Source organism: Thunnus thynnus, chromosome 14, assembly GCF_963924715.1.
Source record: "Thunnus thynnus chromosome 14, fThuThy2.1, whole genome shotgun sequence".
Lineage (NCBI taxonomy): Eukaryota > Metazoa > Chordata > Actinopteri > Scombriformes > Scombridae > Thunnus > Thunnus thynnus.
The window spans coordinates 22,133,208-22,152,759 of NC_089530.1; the positions used below are offsets into that span (position 1 = coordinate 22,133,208).

General features: G+C 40.4%; 1 protein-coding gene across 1 annotated transcript; it reads right to left on the minus strand.

The window, feature by feature from the left end:
• Positions 1–1,907: 1,907 nt before the first annotated feature.
• si:dkey-174i8.1 (arylsulfatase I) lies at positions 1,908–14,891 on the minus strand. Its single transcript, XM_067610587.1, has 3 exons — positions 6,153–14,891; positions 5,217–5,549; positions 1,908–5,119 (listed from the first exon to the last, which is right to left on the minus strand). Exons 1-3 carry the CDS (start codon positions 6,455–6,457, stop codon positions 4,033–4,035), a joined length of 1,725 nt encoding a protein of 574 aa, XP_067466688.1. The 5' UTR covers positions 6,458–14,891; the 3' UTR covers positions 1,908–4,032.
• Positions 14,892–19,552: the final 4,661 nt, after the last annotated feature.

Consider the following 19,552-nt stretch of genomic DNA (forward strand, 5'->3'; position numbering starts at 1 on the left):
AGTAGTAGCAGTAGTATTGAATAGTTACAAATACACGTACAATGTCTGAAAAGCTTTCTTTTTTTAAAGGTATACTATGCAGGATTTGTCAGTTGCTGTTTGTAAACACACATTCAAAGTTGGCCCCTCCTTCCCAGCTCAACGACACCAGAGTGAGTTGAGAGCACGAGAGAGAGAGAGCAGCGTGGTCGAGCAAGCTAGAGAGTGAATGAAGAGAGGGAGCGGGAGTAGCAAGAACAAAGCCATAAATCAGATAAATAGAACATTATTTTCTGATTGTTTCACAGCAGTTATGTTCTAAAGTACAAATAAAAACACCCACACCTCTGCACACCTCCGCACAACCCTGCCGGAAGGTGCCGCATTGCTGAATTTGGTGTGAATACAACCGAAGCACATGTTTCATCCTGTCCACTGTAGACTCTCTGCTCTGCGTGTATGTGTGTGCGTGTGTGTAGCTCAGCCCTGCCCTCGGTCAAACAGACACAGACCTGTTCTCTTTATAGAGTCATATCTATGACAAAGACAGAGAGCAGAGGAGAGAGACGTAGACAGTGATGCAACCTGGTCGCTACGTTTTTAGAGTCCCGACCTCACACCATGAGCGCTGTTAATGGCTGGGGGCTACACACCCACTGCCCAAAGGCTGACACAGCGAAATGATAAGAAAAAAGAAAATACAGGCAGAGGGCAGGGTCTCTGCAGATAAATACACCACCACACACTTCTAGTGGGACATAAGTGATGGTTGAGAGGGATTATTTTTGTTTTTTAGGAAAATCCTGCATAGTATGCCTTTAATATATGATGCACATTCAATAAGGTAAAACAGTAAAATTATAAAAATGCTTAGCTTTATTTTATTTCTTATGTTTTTACTTAATTCCTAAAGACAATTTGTGTTGATATATTATATGTGACAAATTTATTTTACTGATGTATTTGAGTATTTTCACTTTATTGTTATTATACATATTTGTGTGATATATATGCAGTGTGGCTTTTACACTAAACAAGACATTTTAATCTGATCTACAAGCACTTCAGACATGACAGCCCCTTGCAGCCCTTGGGGAACTCGCTTCCCTCCTCCACTCTTTTTATTTAACTGTACGCCACAGAGCTCTGAGCAAAACACGGCTAATACTTCTAACTCGATGTTCCAAATGAGCATGAACAAGTGAGTAGGATGATGAGCAAAATGAGAAAGAAAGGAAGACAAGGGGGTGGTTAGCTGAGGGAATAAGTAAAAAGAGCTGAGGGATAAATGGAGGGAGGTAGGGTGAGGGTGGAGTGAGGAGGAGGCGAGGGTAAAAGTTGACCAGAGGGGGAAGACATGGCGAAGAAGGACAGTTGAATATTCATTATCAGGCCACTAGGGAGAAATCTACAGCCCTGCTGCTACTGTGTGTGGGATTGCTGCTGACACGAACACCCAGAAACACGTCTACTGTACATCCACATGCAGACTCAGACACACACCTAAAGGCCGGGGTCAAGGGATAAGCTGTGCACACAGTACCTAGCAAAGTTATTCCCAATGTCTCTGGGAATTACGTTATATTCCACGATAATGAGTTGAAACTTCAGTTTTACCTTTGTACTATATTTTACATTTCTCAAATAACTTTGGTACAGAGTCAAGAGGTTGTGATATGTAGCACAAAAAGCTAGTGAAGCAGTGTAACTGGAACTGCGTTCTTGTGTGGTGGCGTCTGCTGTACATGAAACTACTCTCCCCAGACTGAAAACATGATTGCTGTTATTAGTCTTTGGAGCCATTTCTAAACAAACTACCATGACCGTAATCTTCATAGTGAAGGGAACATTTCATCCAGTACAGCGGAGTGACTCACTGACATGTTTTTAATAGTTTTTGGATTACAACAGAGGTCAGCGGCACAAAGGACTGAGATATATCAGGCTTTGGATACACACACAATACATGTAGGTAGTATCAATTCATTGTTGGTTTGGCACTGCACAAGGGATTTGTTGACAATAAGAAAAATATAGAAAATTGCCATCCATATCCTTTAATCATACCACATGTGCCAAGTGCAGATATTGTAGAAAAAACATTGGCATCAGATGTAAAAAAAAAAAAAAACGTCACTGAACATAATCCAAGGTTTTGCAGGACCAGCCAATATTGGATTAGGGTTAGGCTTTCCACATTTAAATACATGTATGTTAACGTACACCTCACAATCTGTCATAAAGGTACAAAGTGATTTAGCGGTAACGCTTCATTTTACAGATTCATAATTTCCCTAATAGTTTCCAATGGAAGTTTCCTGGTAAAAATCATACAGTTTTATACTAGTTATGGGGAATATAGGGATTTCCATAAAGTAACGCTCAGTTTAAACCCAAGTTAATGTTAATTCATTATTCACTTATTATAGGAAGTATTATTTTCCATATAGGTTGAATATTGTATGCTTGGCTATAGAATCATTTCACATTTTTGCAAATTCAGGTGTGTGCTGTGCACTGACTAAAAGAGTCTTACTGTCGGTTACACTAGCAATTAATTTGATTTAATTTTGGAAGTGTACCAATTTAACTACTTTCCCTTCTATTAGTACCAAATTACATAAATGTCTTGGAAATTTTTAGGAAATAATAAAAAATCGCAGACCCATAGAATAAAAAGGGTACAACTTCAAAGGTTGCACAATGATTTCCTAATGATTATATGATTGTTTATGGGCACATTTATACTTGGAGTGCAATAAATGTCCTTCGGGAGGCACACAATGAGAGCTACAAAAATTGACTTGCAATAAAGTGCACTGTAATTTACTTCTCTAAGGTACAACCTCAGCAACAACGTTTTAGTGATCCTAATTCTATTCTGCCTTTTTCTGAGAGTCCAACAGTTTTGGTCCATGGCTTTCTGTAGAGATTGTGTGTAGTCATGACATGATAAGAATGATTTTTGGCATTCAGGATTTTATTCAGATAATTTCAACCTGTTTCCCAGCATTTTATAAAACAGTATATGAGTTTAGAAACATTTAGAAGTTCACAACAGACTGATAATATCATCTACTGAGCCTTTGTTTAGTCATTGCAACAGGGATTTTACAATGTGTGGTGGTCAGAGGTCTTTCAAAGGCAGACGAGCATACTATGAGCGGAAGTGAATCTGTATAACCCCTAAGAACAAAAGAACAAGGTGACATTTGACAAAAACAACCCCTGTGGGTGTCTCTGTGTCATCCTTAAAGGGTCCATTCGGATGATTAGGAGATGAGACATCGAGAGGTCACCCTGCGTGCTTTTCCTCTTCTCTTCCAATCTCTTCAGGCTTCACTTCAACATGCACGCACTCTATCTCTCTGTATTAATCAGAACATACTCATGAATACAGGCATACATGCACAGTGACACACACATTGCTCCCTACGCAGTCCAACGACGGACCAAAGTCACCCTGCTGCAGTTTGGCCGCAGGACAGTGAGTGAGTCAGCTTGCTCAGCCAGCCGCACAGCCCTGTCTGCTTTGTCTATCAGGCTGCCTGTTTATCTGCCGAGCTTCAGTATTTGATTGTGAGACTATCTTGTCTATCTGACCTGCCTGCTTGTCTGCTGGACTGTATTTGGGTTCATTTGTCTCCAACTCCATTTCCCTCTCAATTCCTCCTAATGAAGGCATCAGTATGCTTCAAATGAAGTGTTTGTCATTGGATTAGTCTGAAACCCCCTCCCCCAACACATTTTTGTATCTTTCTGAAATCAACAACATTGGTACGCTCTGGTAAACTACTGGTTAAGACACACGACACACAACCACAATGTCCATTGATTGATTGCGGTAATGAATCTTTGTTGGTCTCTGCTCTCTCACTGTCTACTTTATGTAGCAATTGGCCAAGCGTGCTGAGTAAAGCCAACACCATGAATGCCTTTGAAGAGAGAGGAGTATAAACAGGAACAGGTATAAACACTTTTGCCTTCATATGACCTATTTCATTTGAAGCACACTGAATCCTTTAGTCCTATAAAAGTTGCTTGATGAGACATTTAGATGAACAGAGAGTTTCTCTGCAGGCGTGACCCCACCTTCTTAAAGAGGGCTTTTAATTTGCATACTCTGCAGTGCTTAGTCTTTGTCATCCTTTCTTTTCTGCCACTCTCTTTTCCACTATCCCGCTCTTGCCCCTCCAGGCCCATCCAGGGGCTCCATACCCCACCATGGAGCTCAGGGTAAGCCATAGGATCATCTGGTGGATTTCTGGCCATCACAGCTGTCTGGTTGTACTCTGCCAGCCTGATCAGCAGATGTTTCACTACCTCTGGACGTGCTTCTGCCATGTCGAACCTCTCATAGGGGTCAGAGGAAAGATTAAACAGCCAAACTGACTTTCCCAGTTTATTACGCCGCTTCTCGAGTCGCTGCCACCGTTCTGGACCACCTGGAAGGGCTTGTGGTGGTATCCAGTCCCCATCACCCACATTTCCTGTCAACAGCTTCCAGTCACCCGCCCTTATTGCTGCTCTTACTGCTGTGTCCCAGATCCCAAAGCCGTTGAGCACCAGTGCCATGTAATATGGCTCCCCAGGCCTCCTGGAGACTGGGTCTATGTTGAAAAGGATTTCAGTGCGAGGACAGGGTAGGCCCTCACTGATGGTCCCCCACACATCATGACCGTCTAGGCCACGCTGGGTCTGTAGGGTCCCAGCAAGCCCTAGTAATGTGGGATACCAGTCAGAAACATGGATCAGTGCCTTGCTGACTACACCCTTCCTCTTCAGGAGGGGACTGTGGACAAAGCCCACAGCCCGGATGCCTCCTTCCCAGTAGGTCCCTTTGCCACCTCTCAGCGGCCAGTTGCTCCCCCCAGAGAGCGGCTGCCCACCGTTATCAGATGAATAGATCAGTACTGAGTTTTGATAGAGCCCACTAGTCCTCAGTTCCTGGACCACTTGTCCAACCCCGTCATCCAGGCAGCTCAGCATGGCTGCGTAGTGGCGCCTGAGACGATTGCCCTGAGAATCATAGTGGTGCAGAAAATGGTCAGGTACCTGTAAAGGTGTATGGGCAGCCTGAAGGGACAGATAGAGGAAGAGTGGTGTACGGTGGTCATGGCTCCTCAGGATCTGCTTCACTCTGGTTGGACAGAAGGGAAATAAGGAGGTTTTTAAATATGTTTGTGTTTCTGTATGCATGAATGTATTTTTAATTTAATGTATATTATGATGCTCACCTTTCTATGTAGAGCAGAGTGGAATAGTTGCCAGTCATCTCCCATGCAGGTCTGTCTCCATCATGCAGGTCAAATCCACAAGCTTCAGCCCCATCACAGCTCTGATAGGAGAAATGATCCCCACTGCCAGTCAGTGTGCCCAGGAAACTCTGAAAGCCGCGTCCCGTAGGTAAGCAGCTCGGCCTGCAGAAGCCCAAGTGCCATTTACCCACCATGTGTGTGGCGTATCCAGCTTCAATCAGGCGCTCTGGTAGAGTGGGAATGTCAGGGGGCAGACAGAGGGGTTGACGTGGTCGGATGATTGAATGCTGGAGGCCAGTGTGAATCTGGTAGCTGGTTCCCAAAAACATAGTGTGAGAGAAGAAAAAAAAAGTGTCTGGATGAGATGCAAGTAGTAACGTAATAATGGGAAATTTTACAGATGGTTAAAAGAAATATTGCACTCTTGGATACTCTCACACTGCTACGCATCATCAAGCCACTGTTGTTGTTATGTTTGGTGCTTTTAAGGAATTATTTTGTGATTAGGACTGTAATTTTACTTTTTTGTTGTCGCCACTTTATCTCAACCTGCACTATTTCTGCCAGAAAACTGCTTTTAATCTGCACTGAAAATATGTCTAGGTTTGGCTGCTTTATCTACATTTGGCCAGTTATACACCGAGATCATAAAGATTCAGCATCAAACAATGGATCAGGCCCAGAAATGCAATGTGGTTTGCCAAGAGCAAATTAAACGCTACAGGTGGTACCATAATTTTATTCCTTTTCTGGCCTTGTACTGGAAGTTGCCTCAACACTGAATACACTGTTAAATATGTTAGCAAAAAGACAAAAAGCCTTTAAAGCCTATGCATAATTATATCATATGAGAACAGATGCAGTAAATGAATTATACCATCGTAATAATAATGTAATGATAAGAAAATTACTCACCGCCCTGTCATGAGTTGACTGCGAGAAGGTGAGCAGATTGGCTGGACATAATAATTTTCAAGTTTGACCCCCTCTGCTGCCAGCTGGTCCAGCACAGGAGTGTGGATATCAGAGCCATGGTAGCCAATGTCTCCGTAACCCTGGTCATCTACCATTATAAAGATAAGGTGTGGGGGCCTGGGCTCTCGCGTCTTCCCCGTGCCGACACTATCATCTGTAGACTCGAGTTCACCCAGGCAGCCGAGGCCACTGAGCACGATCACCCGAGTCACCAGGAAAAACACAGAGCAGATGCCTCCCTTCATCTCTAGCTCTGCAGCTAATATCTACTAGAGTCTGATTCTGGGTATTTTCTGTTCTGCTTAGTCTGCAGTAGATAAATCTCAAGCCGGATCACTTCTGCAGAAAAATGGGGAGATCTGTGTGTCTGAGGAGATAGTCCAAAAGTCTTATCTGTCCATTAAGTATGAGTCTTGGTCTTTTTCAAAGGCTTAGGCTCAGCCGGTGCCAGCCGCTGTGGTGGGGAGAGGAAAACTGCTGTCTCTGTGATGGGCAAAAAGTTGGCAGAGGTGCGTGTATGTGTGTGTTTGTGCATGAGAGAGAGAGACAGAGAGAGGCTCACCTCTTGCAGTACCTTGCTACATTCCTTGGTACTTTCAGGCGCCTCATAAGGCCTGGTCAACTGAAATACACACACACACACACACACACACACACACACACACACACTTGCAGACAGAAATATATAGTGTCTATACTGACGGTAAAGACAGACACTATGTACTAAACTCCCCCATCTTCCTGTAAATCTTGGACACCTCAGCACTAGAAAATCTAACTGTAGAAAGCCAAGCTCAAAATTGTCAACATTTGGTCATGAGGTAAAAAAAAATAAACTCAATACATACTGTAGTTTGTCTTCATTTTCTAGGCCAAAGGGGACTAGACAAAAAATGTCAGAATGTGATTCATCAAAGGAAAAACAATGACAAAACAATGGATTTTAGCCTTGAGTTTGCTGTTTTGGGAAATACACATATTTGTTTTTATTGAGTTAGATGAGAAGATTGTTACAGCTGTAAGATCTGTCCATTAAATAGGTTCAATATAACAAAATCCACCTCTAAAGTTGGTGAATTACATGTTATATCTTGTTTTTTTAAATTGGTACATCCCCTGGATTCTCCTTTGTTTTTTTTTTTGTATGGAGACTGAGAAAATAAGTTTTCAGGTCCTTTAAAAGGTTGGTTGACCAAACATATTTTGTCACTTACCCTTAGTGTTGTGTAGCCATGCAGGGGGGTCGCACATGACCAGAGGCAAAAAGTGGAGTGACATTTTGACTTGCCAAACACAGATGTAACTAATATCATTACCTGCTGCACTGCATTACAGTAATTGCTGGATTACAACAATCATTCAAGTTATCATTTCCACCTGTTCTATTTAAGGTCAAAATGTCTGCTGTGAAAAAGGTTCATGAATCTGATGAATTTGGGAATGATAAAGAAACAAGACTGCTTTGATCAAGATTTTGACATAAAAGTAAAGAAAAACAGGTGCTGCTCATCAGTCAAATCAAAAGTGAAGAAACTTTTGTGTGTATAAACTGTGACAGCTTTGGAAAAGTATAAAACTTTCATTTTTCATTGGCACATCAGAATGAGAAACATACTGAATAAGTTATTTCAGTAAAGTTTGACGTGGATTGTTTTGTTTGCTTTCAGGGCTTGACAGACAAACATTTGGGAACCACTGCCATTACGGCATTAAGATAATCGTAAAATCCATTTTACAAACCATATTAAGCTTAAAAGGTGTTTCCCAAAAGCGTTGTAACTGAAGACTCTTAGAAATGGTCATAGATTAATGAGTGACTTCCACCTACTCGTAGGAGGCTACCTGCTCCATGACTTGCAGGAGGAACCAAAAACTACATGTTCTATTCGAGTTTTCATTGTTTTTGTACATTTTTAAGTCTATACTCCTTTCATGAACAGCAATAGCCAGTGTTAAGAAGCTCTTAACAGCGTGCACATGCATTTGCTCTTAAGTACAGATTTGGTAAATGCATGTAGAGATTTAAGAGCGTTCTTACTCTCAGGAAACAGTCTTAACTTCGAAGATCGATTGTTATCAGGAGACGAAGCCTAGATCATCCACAGACTTCACCGTAACTGTTTTCATAGGGCCTATCTCTTCAATAGGAAGTAATAATCTATTGACTTCCATTGCAATGGGGTGTTTATTGACTTCCACTGTACTGGGGGGGGGCAGAGGAAATCTGTCAAAACAAGGACTGTAATTTAGAGGGACTGATCATTTATGGCTGGTTCATAATAGAGTATTCTGTATTACTACTATTACTGCTACTACCGCTGTTACCAGAATTATTGTCATGATTGACACTCCCATTAAATCCTCTTTATGACTGCTGCAACCAATATTTCCACTGTGAGTTCCCGTACTGCATATTTCAAACTATACTGTAAATCCCTAATTAACTTCAAATAATCCCTGCCATTTTTCTTTTGTTGACTTATACCGCTCAATTAATAGAGTCACCCGGCGACATTTACCGCCCGTGCTGGGGCGGTGAAACCAATCCGACTACGGAAGAACATCCGGTGTTGTGATGAGAATGTGTATCGACCGCACGGCTCTTAGCCTTCACCTCACTGCCATCTCCTTCCCATAATGCTGAGAGGAAATCAATGCCTCAGATACAAGTCAATTTCCTACAGAGTGTTTTAGAAGCAAACTCATGTTGCCTCACCCTTTGGGAAATTTAACAGGCTTTTTGCCCACAGTGAGTTAGGCGGATGCAGGATAGATTGAGATCTATGGCAGGAGAGGGAAAGATGACAATGAGGTAAAAGTGAGGTTGACAGAGTGGGGGTGGGGGTGATAGATAGAAGTGGACTGGATGAAGTGGGAATATAGAGAAAGAAATATATATAACATAAAAAAGAAAATATGAGCAATAAGCAAAGAAAACCAGAGGGGTGTCGGGGAAAAAAGAAGGATAACTGGAAGAAAGCAATAATGTGCATGCGAGAAAAAGAAAGCTTCACTGTCTAAGATGAGAGTACAACATAAACAAAGTGGCATAAAAGGAGCAGTCACTTTGCCTTGCTGTGTATGTACGTCTGGGTCTCTGGGTGTAGCCATCAGTTTGCCTCAGGGAAATGCAGGGAGACATGAACTCCGTTTTACCGCTAAGAGGGGGAGGAGAAGGAGGAGGGGAGCTGTAAAAATGGAAAGTGACAAATGTCTTCTTGAGGAGAGGGCAAGGGATTGTGTTCCTTCCTTTCCTCAACTGTCTGTATACTCAGTGGAGACGCAAATAGATGTCTTTATATTAGTGAAAACTCAGTTAGTTTAGCAAAGTCATATGATTTGCTCCATTTTTAAGTTTTAATTAAGAATTTGCAGTGCATGTTGTACACCATGTTTGTGTTTGTGTTTGTGTATTGTATATAGTTTACAGTGTGTTTACTTGTGAACATGTGTGTGTGTGCGGGTGTGTTTTGGAAAAGGAAGTGGTGCAGGGTAGAAGAAAGTAGCAGTGGGTGTGATTTATTCATGACGATGAATAAGTGACTCACTCAATCTGGAGCCACTCTGTTGAGGCAGAGCTAAAGTGGGGGAGTTTGTGTGTCAAACTGCGACTTTCATTTTCAAACCTATCAGCCAACATAAAAAGGAGCCCTATTTTTATATTAAAAAGTACCCGTCTGAGATGTCTTTATTGCATTTCAAATATGTACATATATATTCATTTAACAGTAGATGGAGGTCAGCACTGACTAATGCTGAAATGATCTCAGTGATACTTATGGATCCCATAATTAAAAATGCAGGGCTGGCTTTCTAAAATCTCCTGAAAACATACATTTAAACCCGGCAACTTTGCATGACGACGGCCCAGAACGACAACACCAGGTGATGTGGTTTGAAAAAAGTTAAACTCAAAAATGCATAGTACATGTAACGCAATGGAAGTGACCAAAGTACCATCTCACGTGGCCTTTTCTAACAGTTGAAAAAGAACCACGACTTTGTAACATTATGGAAGAACTACTACTGTACTATGCTGTATGAGCTGTACAAACATGTCCAGCAAACAAGAAAAGAGTAGAGCCATGTTTGTAGGAATGTTACTGGGAACCTTGTTTTCTAACAAGTTTGTCATATCAACTTAAAATGTCAATGTTGTGTTCACAGCTTGTTTCTGCTGCCCCTGAAGTAGCCACAATATCAATTGCAGATTTAAGATAATGCCAGTTTAGCTGTAGCTTGGCTAACAATCTCTCCTTATGATACCATATTTATAATATTTTCTAGGCAAATTGGCAGCTCCTCAGCTAATGCAAGAGTTTTGAGACAATAAACATTAATGACAAAATAACCACCATCAAAATATGACTAAATCAATCAGCTCATACTGATTTCCTACCACAACTGCTTTCTGCTTTGTTTGCACTGCACTCAGGTAACATCCGTTGCATGAGTGATGAGGCAACTGCCTACACTAGTGGTGATGGATAATATCACCAAAATCAATATAATGATGGTGATGACCTCCAGTTGTAACTTGTTTTTGTTTCCTCTGGATGCTTACTTCATATCCACTTATGAGTAGCCTGTATCTGTGAAGATATCAATATTCACTGTTGAGTATTACTGGCACACTATGTCTCTTAAAATAAATTAATAACAAGCTCTCCTTCTCAACACAAGGTCATATTTTCAATGACTTTTTAATGACATTTGGTGATATCCAAAGATGGCAAAAATCTGGTTGAAAGTGAAAGACTAAAAGACTTTTAGCCGTTGATTGAACATTGTTTGGCTGACTTATTTTCTTGTACACAAGGATGACACAACAAATAGAAATAACTTTTAGTGCCCCTTCAGGCAAAGAGAAAAACAAATGTGGGAGTGTGTCACCAGTAAAGCATTATTCATAGCCAAAGTATTATTATTATTATTATTATTATTTTCTTTTTACAGAAGCTCAAAGTAAGAAGGTGAAGACACTAACCAGCTGGCGCCAGGACAACAAACTCTCGCTCGCCAGTGGCTCTATTTCTTGAGGAGACTGAGGATGTTTGGCATGAACACCAGCAACCTCACAAACTTCTACAGGTGTACCATTGAGAGCTTGGTACGGTCTAATACTTGTACTGCTTTGGCCGCAGCAGCAAATCACTACAGGGAGTGGTGGAGGCAAATTGCTGGCAACAGACTCCCGGCCATTCAGGATATCTTCCACCAGAGGTGCCTGTGGAAGGCACACAGCAACATCAAGGACCACAGCAACTGTTTACTGCACTGTTTGCTGCACTGCTTACATAAAAAATGCACTGTCAACCATGACTGCTGCTATTGGACCAGAACTGCTACATAGCCAATGTGCAATACTGTTGTATACACTCGTCACTTTTACTTTTATACATAAATCCTCATTTTCATATATGTGTGTTATCTTTTATTTATATCTCATCCCATCTTTTTAAATTTTTTATCTTATATTCTATATTTTATGGTTAGTGCTCTTATTGCTGAGCTGACCTGTTTTCTCATCCAATACATTTCATTGTACCGTTGACCCTGTGTTAACCCACATATGAAATACATACATACATATATGATAATAAAAAATTGAACTGAAAAAAAAAAAAACTGAACTGAACTAAAACCCAACAGACTGAGGTCTATCCAAGATTAAAACATCATTACCCATACTGGTCAAATGGCAAAACCTGTAATAACTGTAATAACAGCTTAAAAATATACAAATATGGTGTGAAATACTACAAATTTACTTAAAACCTTTGTGTCACATGCAGGTAGATATTTTTTTTTATCAAACATATGTCACCAAAGTGAAGAAACAGGCATGTATTCAAAGCACAGTTACAATACAGCCTCATACATATATATACTTGATCATTTTGAAGGCTAATTTGACATGACGATCTTCATTACTGCTGCACTGGACTTGTACAGTATACTGTAGACACATTCATACACACAGGCAGTGTAATCTGAGGCTGGGTGGTCCAAAGTTACGTCTGTCTCTCTCCAGTGGTCCTGGCAGACGTCGTCACTCCAATCAACCGTAAAGGTGACACTGACAGAGACTTTGACTCTGCTGCTCCTGAAATACTCAAGGATCATCTTCCAGCCAGCAGGAACTTAATCCACTCTCTATTCTTTTCACCTTACTCAGTGATGGAATGACAAGGCTGAGGGGGTGGGGGTCCATTCAGTCTCATCACATCAAACAAACCACCCACGCTCAGGATACTGGTGGCCTCATGTCAAATTCACAAACTTTGGGTAAACTTCTCCTCCTCCTCTGCCTGCGTCCTAACAGTACCCCCGTGGCCAGGCCGTTCTGTCTTATCAGACATTTCCCCTGAGGAGGATGAGTGCTGGGTTTGACTCATCAAAAATGAAAGGGATTACACAAGCTCAGTGTGTGCATATATGTGTGTGTGTGTGTGTGTGTGTGTGTCCAGTGGCAATACAGTCAGTGGAGAGTGCCACCGTGAGGATTACAGGAATAATGCATGTAGATTGATGGCAAAGACGATAGAAGGGGAATAGTATAGGGGCCCTGATTCTCAAAAATATGGAGGCCCACAAGCATGTCAGGGTTTTTTTTTTCTTTAAAATCTACACACATGAGCTCATTCTAATTTGAAGTGCCATAACCCCGGGAAGTGTGTGTGGACTGTTGGCTGGGTTTCTAGGTCTGCAGGTAGATGCATATATATCACCTATGTTCATATGAGGCTTTATTTCAAAGGAGAAACCACCAAATTACCTAAAAAATATTTTTATACTTTTTTAATATAATCACAAACAAAGTGTGCTCTTTTCAGTATTATAAGCAAAGAGGGTGTGTGGTGTACACATCCAACCTCAGCTGGGTGAAGGACAAAACCGGCATACGATGGAAAAAGAGAGGCAGTCCACAAACTAAATATTGCAAGCTCCCAAAAGTTTAATGAGGCAACATTTCAAACATCAGGCAAAGAAATAAGGACATAATACCCATTAACCCTGATTTTTGTATCAAGTGAGTGTTACTGGAGCTGTATATTATTGTCTGTAAATACTGCCAGCCTTTCATTCACATGGATGTTTGCCTGACAAATATGTTGATAGGAGAAACATTGCTTCATAAACATTTTGGGAGCTTGGGGACTACCCCTCTTTTTTCTTGTCATTAATTTTTATTGTTTATTCCCAAAGTTTGTTTCTGTGATTATGGGTGTAACTAAATGTAGTGGCCTGGATGAGAAGTATAAGGGTGGTTGCAACTATTAATATACCATTAATTATAATAAAGGAAGATTGTTGTTATTTATAAAATAGTTACTTTCCAGATTATACCACCTGAAATGAGGTGGGTTTCACATGGCTTTATAGGGTTAACATAACATAATAATAACAAAGGGTTAATATAAATGTTAGCTTCTCAAACAGGCTAATATCACCTGAACTTTATGTAACATCAACCAGGTTGTATTTTTTTCGGTAATTTACCACAGTAATTCTCTCAATTTCAGAACGAATATTTTTTACTTGATCAAATATAGCGTTAACTCTCTTAAGCAGATATATGTCAACGTTTTCCAATCTAGCAAAGTAAAACTTTTTTTTGAGACAGCCAACAGAAGTGATGCACTTCATGTCTGGGGACCCTACTCTCTTCCCAATGGCTCGCAGTTAGACTTATAACTGCGGTCCCCAGACATAAGGTCTGCAGTTGGACCTTCTTGCCTGAAATCCAATCTTCCAGAAGTACAGTACTTGAATATGAATGCTAGCTACGAGGAGAGCAGCAAAGATCATGCACGACATGTCACGACACAGACATAAACAAAAAAACAGCATAACAACCAACGAGGGTGGTTTTGTCTTTGAGCCTGGTTTTGTCTTTGACCAATCAGAGCTTGGTTACAGTTACCTGTTGTATAACTCATTTTTAAACAGATGGTTTACCCAATTGTTTTGTTCAAGTTTGCAGGTGACTGTGTATGTGCGTGTATGACTCACTGGTGACAGCACACTGAGGTTATGAAAGGCCACCTGGCACGATGCCGCCTCTGTGTCATGAAGCAGATGACACAAGACTCATCTCTCCTGGGACAGTGGGAGTCCTGGGAGAGATGCAGCACAGTCTGTCACACACTGGGGTCAAGAGTTCAGCGTATGAGGGGAAAACAGGCTGAAGGCAAGAGGTAAAGACAGACAGTGGCAGACAGACACAACAAGATATCAACCAGAGTCCAGTTTGTCTGTCAGCCTGTAAGTAAGTGTCAATGAAAATTCAAGTGGTTCCAAATAGGGCAGTGACTCTCTAACAGACATCTCATACAGTACAGACAAAGACATCATATTAAGAGTAAAAAATAAAGAAAGGATCTTTTCTGTAAGTGGAAGATTAAGCATTATTGGCAACAGATCACAGATATGAACTCAAATTTTGTGATGACAAGCTCCGCTTACATTATTGTGTTTTATAATGAATGAATCACATTTCACACACAGTCTGAAAAGACTGACATCTTAAAAATCACAAGACAGAGTTTCATCCAAAACTTAAAAAGCAGACATGTGTATGTGTGTAATTCTTTTTCATGCTACTTCATCCAAAAACACACATGTAGTCCAAAGCAGACCTCAAAGAAATGGAATGATGCAGAGAAGGCACCTTAAAAAATACCATAACCATAATGCACAATATACAGCAAGATAAATACACTCATAATACATTCATAATTTATGATAAACTCCAAAAAACGTGAGATTGGTCTTACTTTCTGAGGCCTTACAATTTATGTTGTCAAACATTATAATGATTATAACGTTATAATAAAAATATATTGCAAAATGTCAGAATTACATCTCCTTCAGAGGGAAAACCAACTTTTTTAACTTGACATTTTGAAAATGTGAGACTCTCCAGGGTTACTAAAAACGTGTCCCCCAAAAGGGATGTCAAGTACAACATGTTCTCTAAAGCTACCCTGTGCAAAATTAACTTCCTCTACAGATAGACAACTTCTATACATTTTTAATTTTACATGCATTTTCCTGCATAGAATAGAAACTAGGAAGGTTTAAATTGTTTTAAAAAGCACTGAGAATGATCATAATTTTTTAGTTTTCACATTCACCTTTATAAAACACTCACTATCCCCTTTGATTACTGCCTCTTTAAGGTGCAGGGTTGAAATGTCCCTGCTTGAAATAAACCAGTCTCAAATAAGCTACACAGATGTTTTGAAGTCACTATCCTTTATTTCTGTTTCCTTACTGTTATTAAACATATACACTGTACCCTTTGTGCACTGGTTATTCTAAAAGCTCAGCGTGCATCATGTTGTTGATTAGTATGGCAGTCTCATTGTCACCTCATCCGAGCCGTGGGGAAAGGCTGGCAGTGGCTGGTTGGCAGTGTCTGCCATGCTGGCACTGATGCCTCAGTTAAAGGGCACTGGGTCTGTGCCTGCTGCTACTCGACAGATCTGTCTGTCAAAGTCTTCCTGGGAAGGCAAGTTGGCCAACAGAGAAGTCATTAGATAAAAAAATTAGAGAGAAAGAGAAAACACAACAAAATGTCTAAAGCTGTCTAAAGAAAATGGGAAGAAAAGAAGACACACCATGAAAGAGTGGAAGAGAAAATCTTGAAAGGAGAGATAGGCAGACACAAACTAATTAACAGTGGGAACATGAGAGGGATGAAGCTGTCGCCTCACTTAACAGTTCTCCCATGTCCACAGGAAAAAACACTCTGCTTTCTCCATTTCCTGAGTTAAAGCCACAATCAGCAAGTCTTTGCCGCACCCATATGCACCACTTTAAATGATTTTGTTGCCACAGCACAATACAGAGCATATGGAATAGAAAAACATATGGAGCCACAGGGGAGAGTAAAACCTTTCACATATGCTGCTGCATATGGATTTAGACCTTTTTACTCTTTTTGAAAGACAGCAAACTTCTATCCTGGGCAGAGTGACTTAGCAGACCTCTTCCTGACTTGTTGTGGGCCTGCTTACCCACCACAGCCGTCTGAAGTGCAGTATCTAGTTTGACAACGGAAGTGTCACCGACCACAAACAGCCTTTTTTTTTTTTGGTTTAACTGAACTCTGTTCAAAGAAATTTCTTCTTCTGTTGTAAGATTGTCACTGTGCAAGCAGTGGTTGTGTGACTTTCTTTAGTGCCCATAGTCACAGTGTTTTTCAAGTCTCTCCTAACAATGCTGCATTTGTGTTTAGTTATTGCTTTAGGGTGAGGAATCAGATATCAGTGGTAGCACAACTCAAGGGTCTTTGAGTTGTATCTTTATAAAGCCCCATTAAGTCCATTTACTTTTAAATTGTTGTTAAGAAATTGCAAACATATTTTATCAGCTAAAACTAATTTCTCAGTATAGCTGAAAAACTGCTTCAGACTGGTTTCTTCATATCCTAAAATATTTTAGGCAAGTATCTGTACATGTAGTGACATGCAGGCTAGTTGACGTTGATCCTAAAGATTGGTTATAATGTATCATAAAACTTGATGCAAAGTTGAAACAGCCGATGCAAAAACACAAGAGATCAAAAATCGCTCAAATGCAATGTTATTATTTTCTACCACAAAGGAGATAGAAATGACCACTAATCAATAAGAGACGTAAACGCTTCAGGAGGCCTGTTTTGAACCACTAGAGTGCATCGTTCGCACAACTGATCTACAATACTGCATACTTGTTCAGATATCTGTCTTATCCCTTACGTCCCTGTGTCACTACAGATCTGATATAATCTTAATCAGTCATATTTGTGTAGGGAATAGCTTGCTTTAACTTGTTAGATCTGATATTGTCTCCAGGAAGAGAGGGTGACATTTTTTCTAAATGTCTGACCCAGGACTGATCTTGGTTACTATCCTGAGGTCTGGAGACAGGTGCAGGGCAAAGCTGCCAAAGGCAGCAGCTATCATTGGTAACCTCCAGCAGCATTGATAATAGCAGCGTTGCCTCTCTAGCAAGGGGATCATCCAGCCTCTATCAACAGGTTTAGAAGCCAGTCGTTGTCCCAAAGGAAAATACAACATAGTTAAAGCAAGTTTACATGCAACAGAGTTGCCTGGGAGACTCTGTGTGCAGTAGGGATTGTACTGTTTATTTGTGTTTGTCAGACAGCTTTTCAAAACATTTTTCTGTTGTTTAATTAGATTACGATTAGATTGCTAAATTTATGTTAAGACACGTAAAACAGAAAGATAAAGAATAGGAGGGAACAACTAAAGAGAAAGATGGAAACAGTGTGAAAGAAAGAGCCAAAGTCACGCTGGATCATCTTTTGATTCATAAATCAAATGTTTGAAAGATTTATGGGCAGTTTCTCAGATATGACTTTTCAGCAAACTTGTCAGTCTCTTTCATTTACATGGACAGCATTTGATTTCAGTTTTAACTAATAAAACCAGGATGGATTTTGGAATTTGGATTTTTTTTGTTTCACCTGTGCAGTGTGTGATAAAAATTGGTGCTAGTATCAAAATAGATTTAAAAGGGATTTAAATGTGCTTACAAAATATATATTGACTATTACTGTAACTATAAATCTATTATCACTGTGTGTGTGTGTGTGTTTTTAGCCGTGCACTGCCAGTCTGTCAGTCCACCACCTTGGTTCAGACTAAAATATTTCAACAATCTATTGGATGGATTTCCATAAAATTTGGTTACGACATTCATGGTGCTCAGAGGATGAATACTAATGACTGTGGTGAAAACCTCACTGTTAGACTAGCGCTACCATAAGGTTCACATTTGTGGTTTTGTGAGAAATATCTCACCAAAGATGAATTGCCATGATATTTGGTACAGGCAGATTCAGGAGGTGTAATAACTTTGGTGATCTCTTAACTCCTCATCTATGCCATCATTAGTTCACAATAGTTTTAATTTGTCCAATACTTTGGTTTATAACCAAATACCTATAAAACTAATGACATTCCCATCAGCCTCAGCTGTACTCTGTGTTTGATGCTTATTAGCAAATCTTAGCATGCTTACTAGGAAACATGCTGAATTAAAATGGTGAACATGGTAAACACATGAATTTATTAAAAGAGCTGGATAGAGCGCCACTGCTCAGCCTTGCAGCCATTTTTTCCCAGTGGTCACTCCATGGTATTGCTACGAAAAATCCCCCCGCGGCCCAAAAAGCATTTTTCCCAATAGACCACCATTATAAAAGAGACGTCTGTAAAACTGTTGACAGGACACCTCAAACTGCATACAAGGTCAACCATTACTCTTTCTATTATTAAATTTTATATTTGTAAAACTTTCCTCAAGCCGAGAAAAGTGATTTAAAAATCCATGATGTCATCACAATGCAAAGTCTACGGGCTGAGTGGGAACTCGCGGATGGGACCAGCGGGGGAAACAGTACTGCGCATATTCAGTGGGCCACACAACACTGAGGAAAACCTGGAAGCTAGGAACTTTTTTTGGCACATGCGCCAGCCAGCCATTCATTGGACTGAATTGGTGCCATTTTCAGTTTGGCATCCAGCTATATCCAGTCAATACATCCATGGGTAAACATCACACCTGCTAAACATTAGCATGTTAGCATTGTCTTTGTGAGCATGTTAGCATGCTGACATTAGATTTAGCTCAAAGCGCTGCTGTGCCAGCCTCACAGAGAAGCTAGCATTGCATCTAGTTTTGAATGTCTTTGTTCAGACTGTCTCTTCACAGCTGCCACCACATCCAAGAGTTTGGCTTGGTGTAAGAATGCGAGGTCTGATTGTGACAGATACCTGAGTGTGAGTGAAGGTAAATGTGTGGCAGGATTGATCCATTTCTGCCTGTCTACAAAGAGAGATATTATCCTGTTTCTGTGATTTTTTTAGTCCACACCACAATTAAAAAAAAAAAAAAAAAGAAAACCACATTTGCTTTTCTTGTGTCTTCGTATGCTATTTCTGTATCAGTTTTATACAAGTAAGCCTGGGTTCCTACTGTCTTCCAAAGTATTTGTCATTCAGTAACCACTGAGGAATTCTAATTTGGACATGTTTCCAAGTAGCTATGCAGGCTGCTCATCCAGTATTTATCCTAAAGGCTCAATGATGACAGCCTAGAATGTCTTCAGATCCAGAGGAGCTGGCAGGACACACAGGCCCAACAGTTAAAGACTAGCACAATAAACTAGCACCAAAGTCAATCCAGTTATGTAAATTGAATGATATTTGAATATGATTGATATTGAAGAATGGTTTGTCCTATCATGGCAAGTCTCAGCCCTGAGATTTGGGAGTCTAGCTGTGGCCCTGCTAAAGGTTACTGATGACCTCAATGCTGTAAAG

Excerpts from the sequence above, each read along its gene's own strand:
- si:dkey-174i8.1 (XM_067610587.1), bottom strand. The coding sequence starts at position 6,457 with ATGAAGGGAGGCATCTGCTCTGTGTTTTTCCTGGTGACTCGGGTGATC. Across the intron at positions 5,550-6,152 it reads AGTCAACTCATGACAGGGCG|CTACCAGATTCACACTGGCC; the intron begins GTGAGTAATTTT and ends TTTGGGAACCAG. Across the intron at positions 5,120-5,216 it reads ACTCTGCTCTACATAGAAAG|AGTGAAGCAGATCCTGAGGA; the intron begins GTGAGCATCATA and ends CTGTCCAACCAG.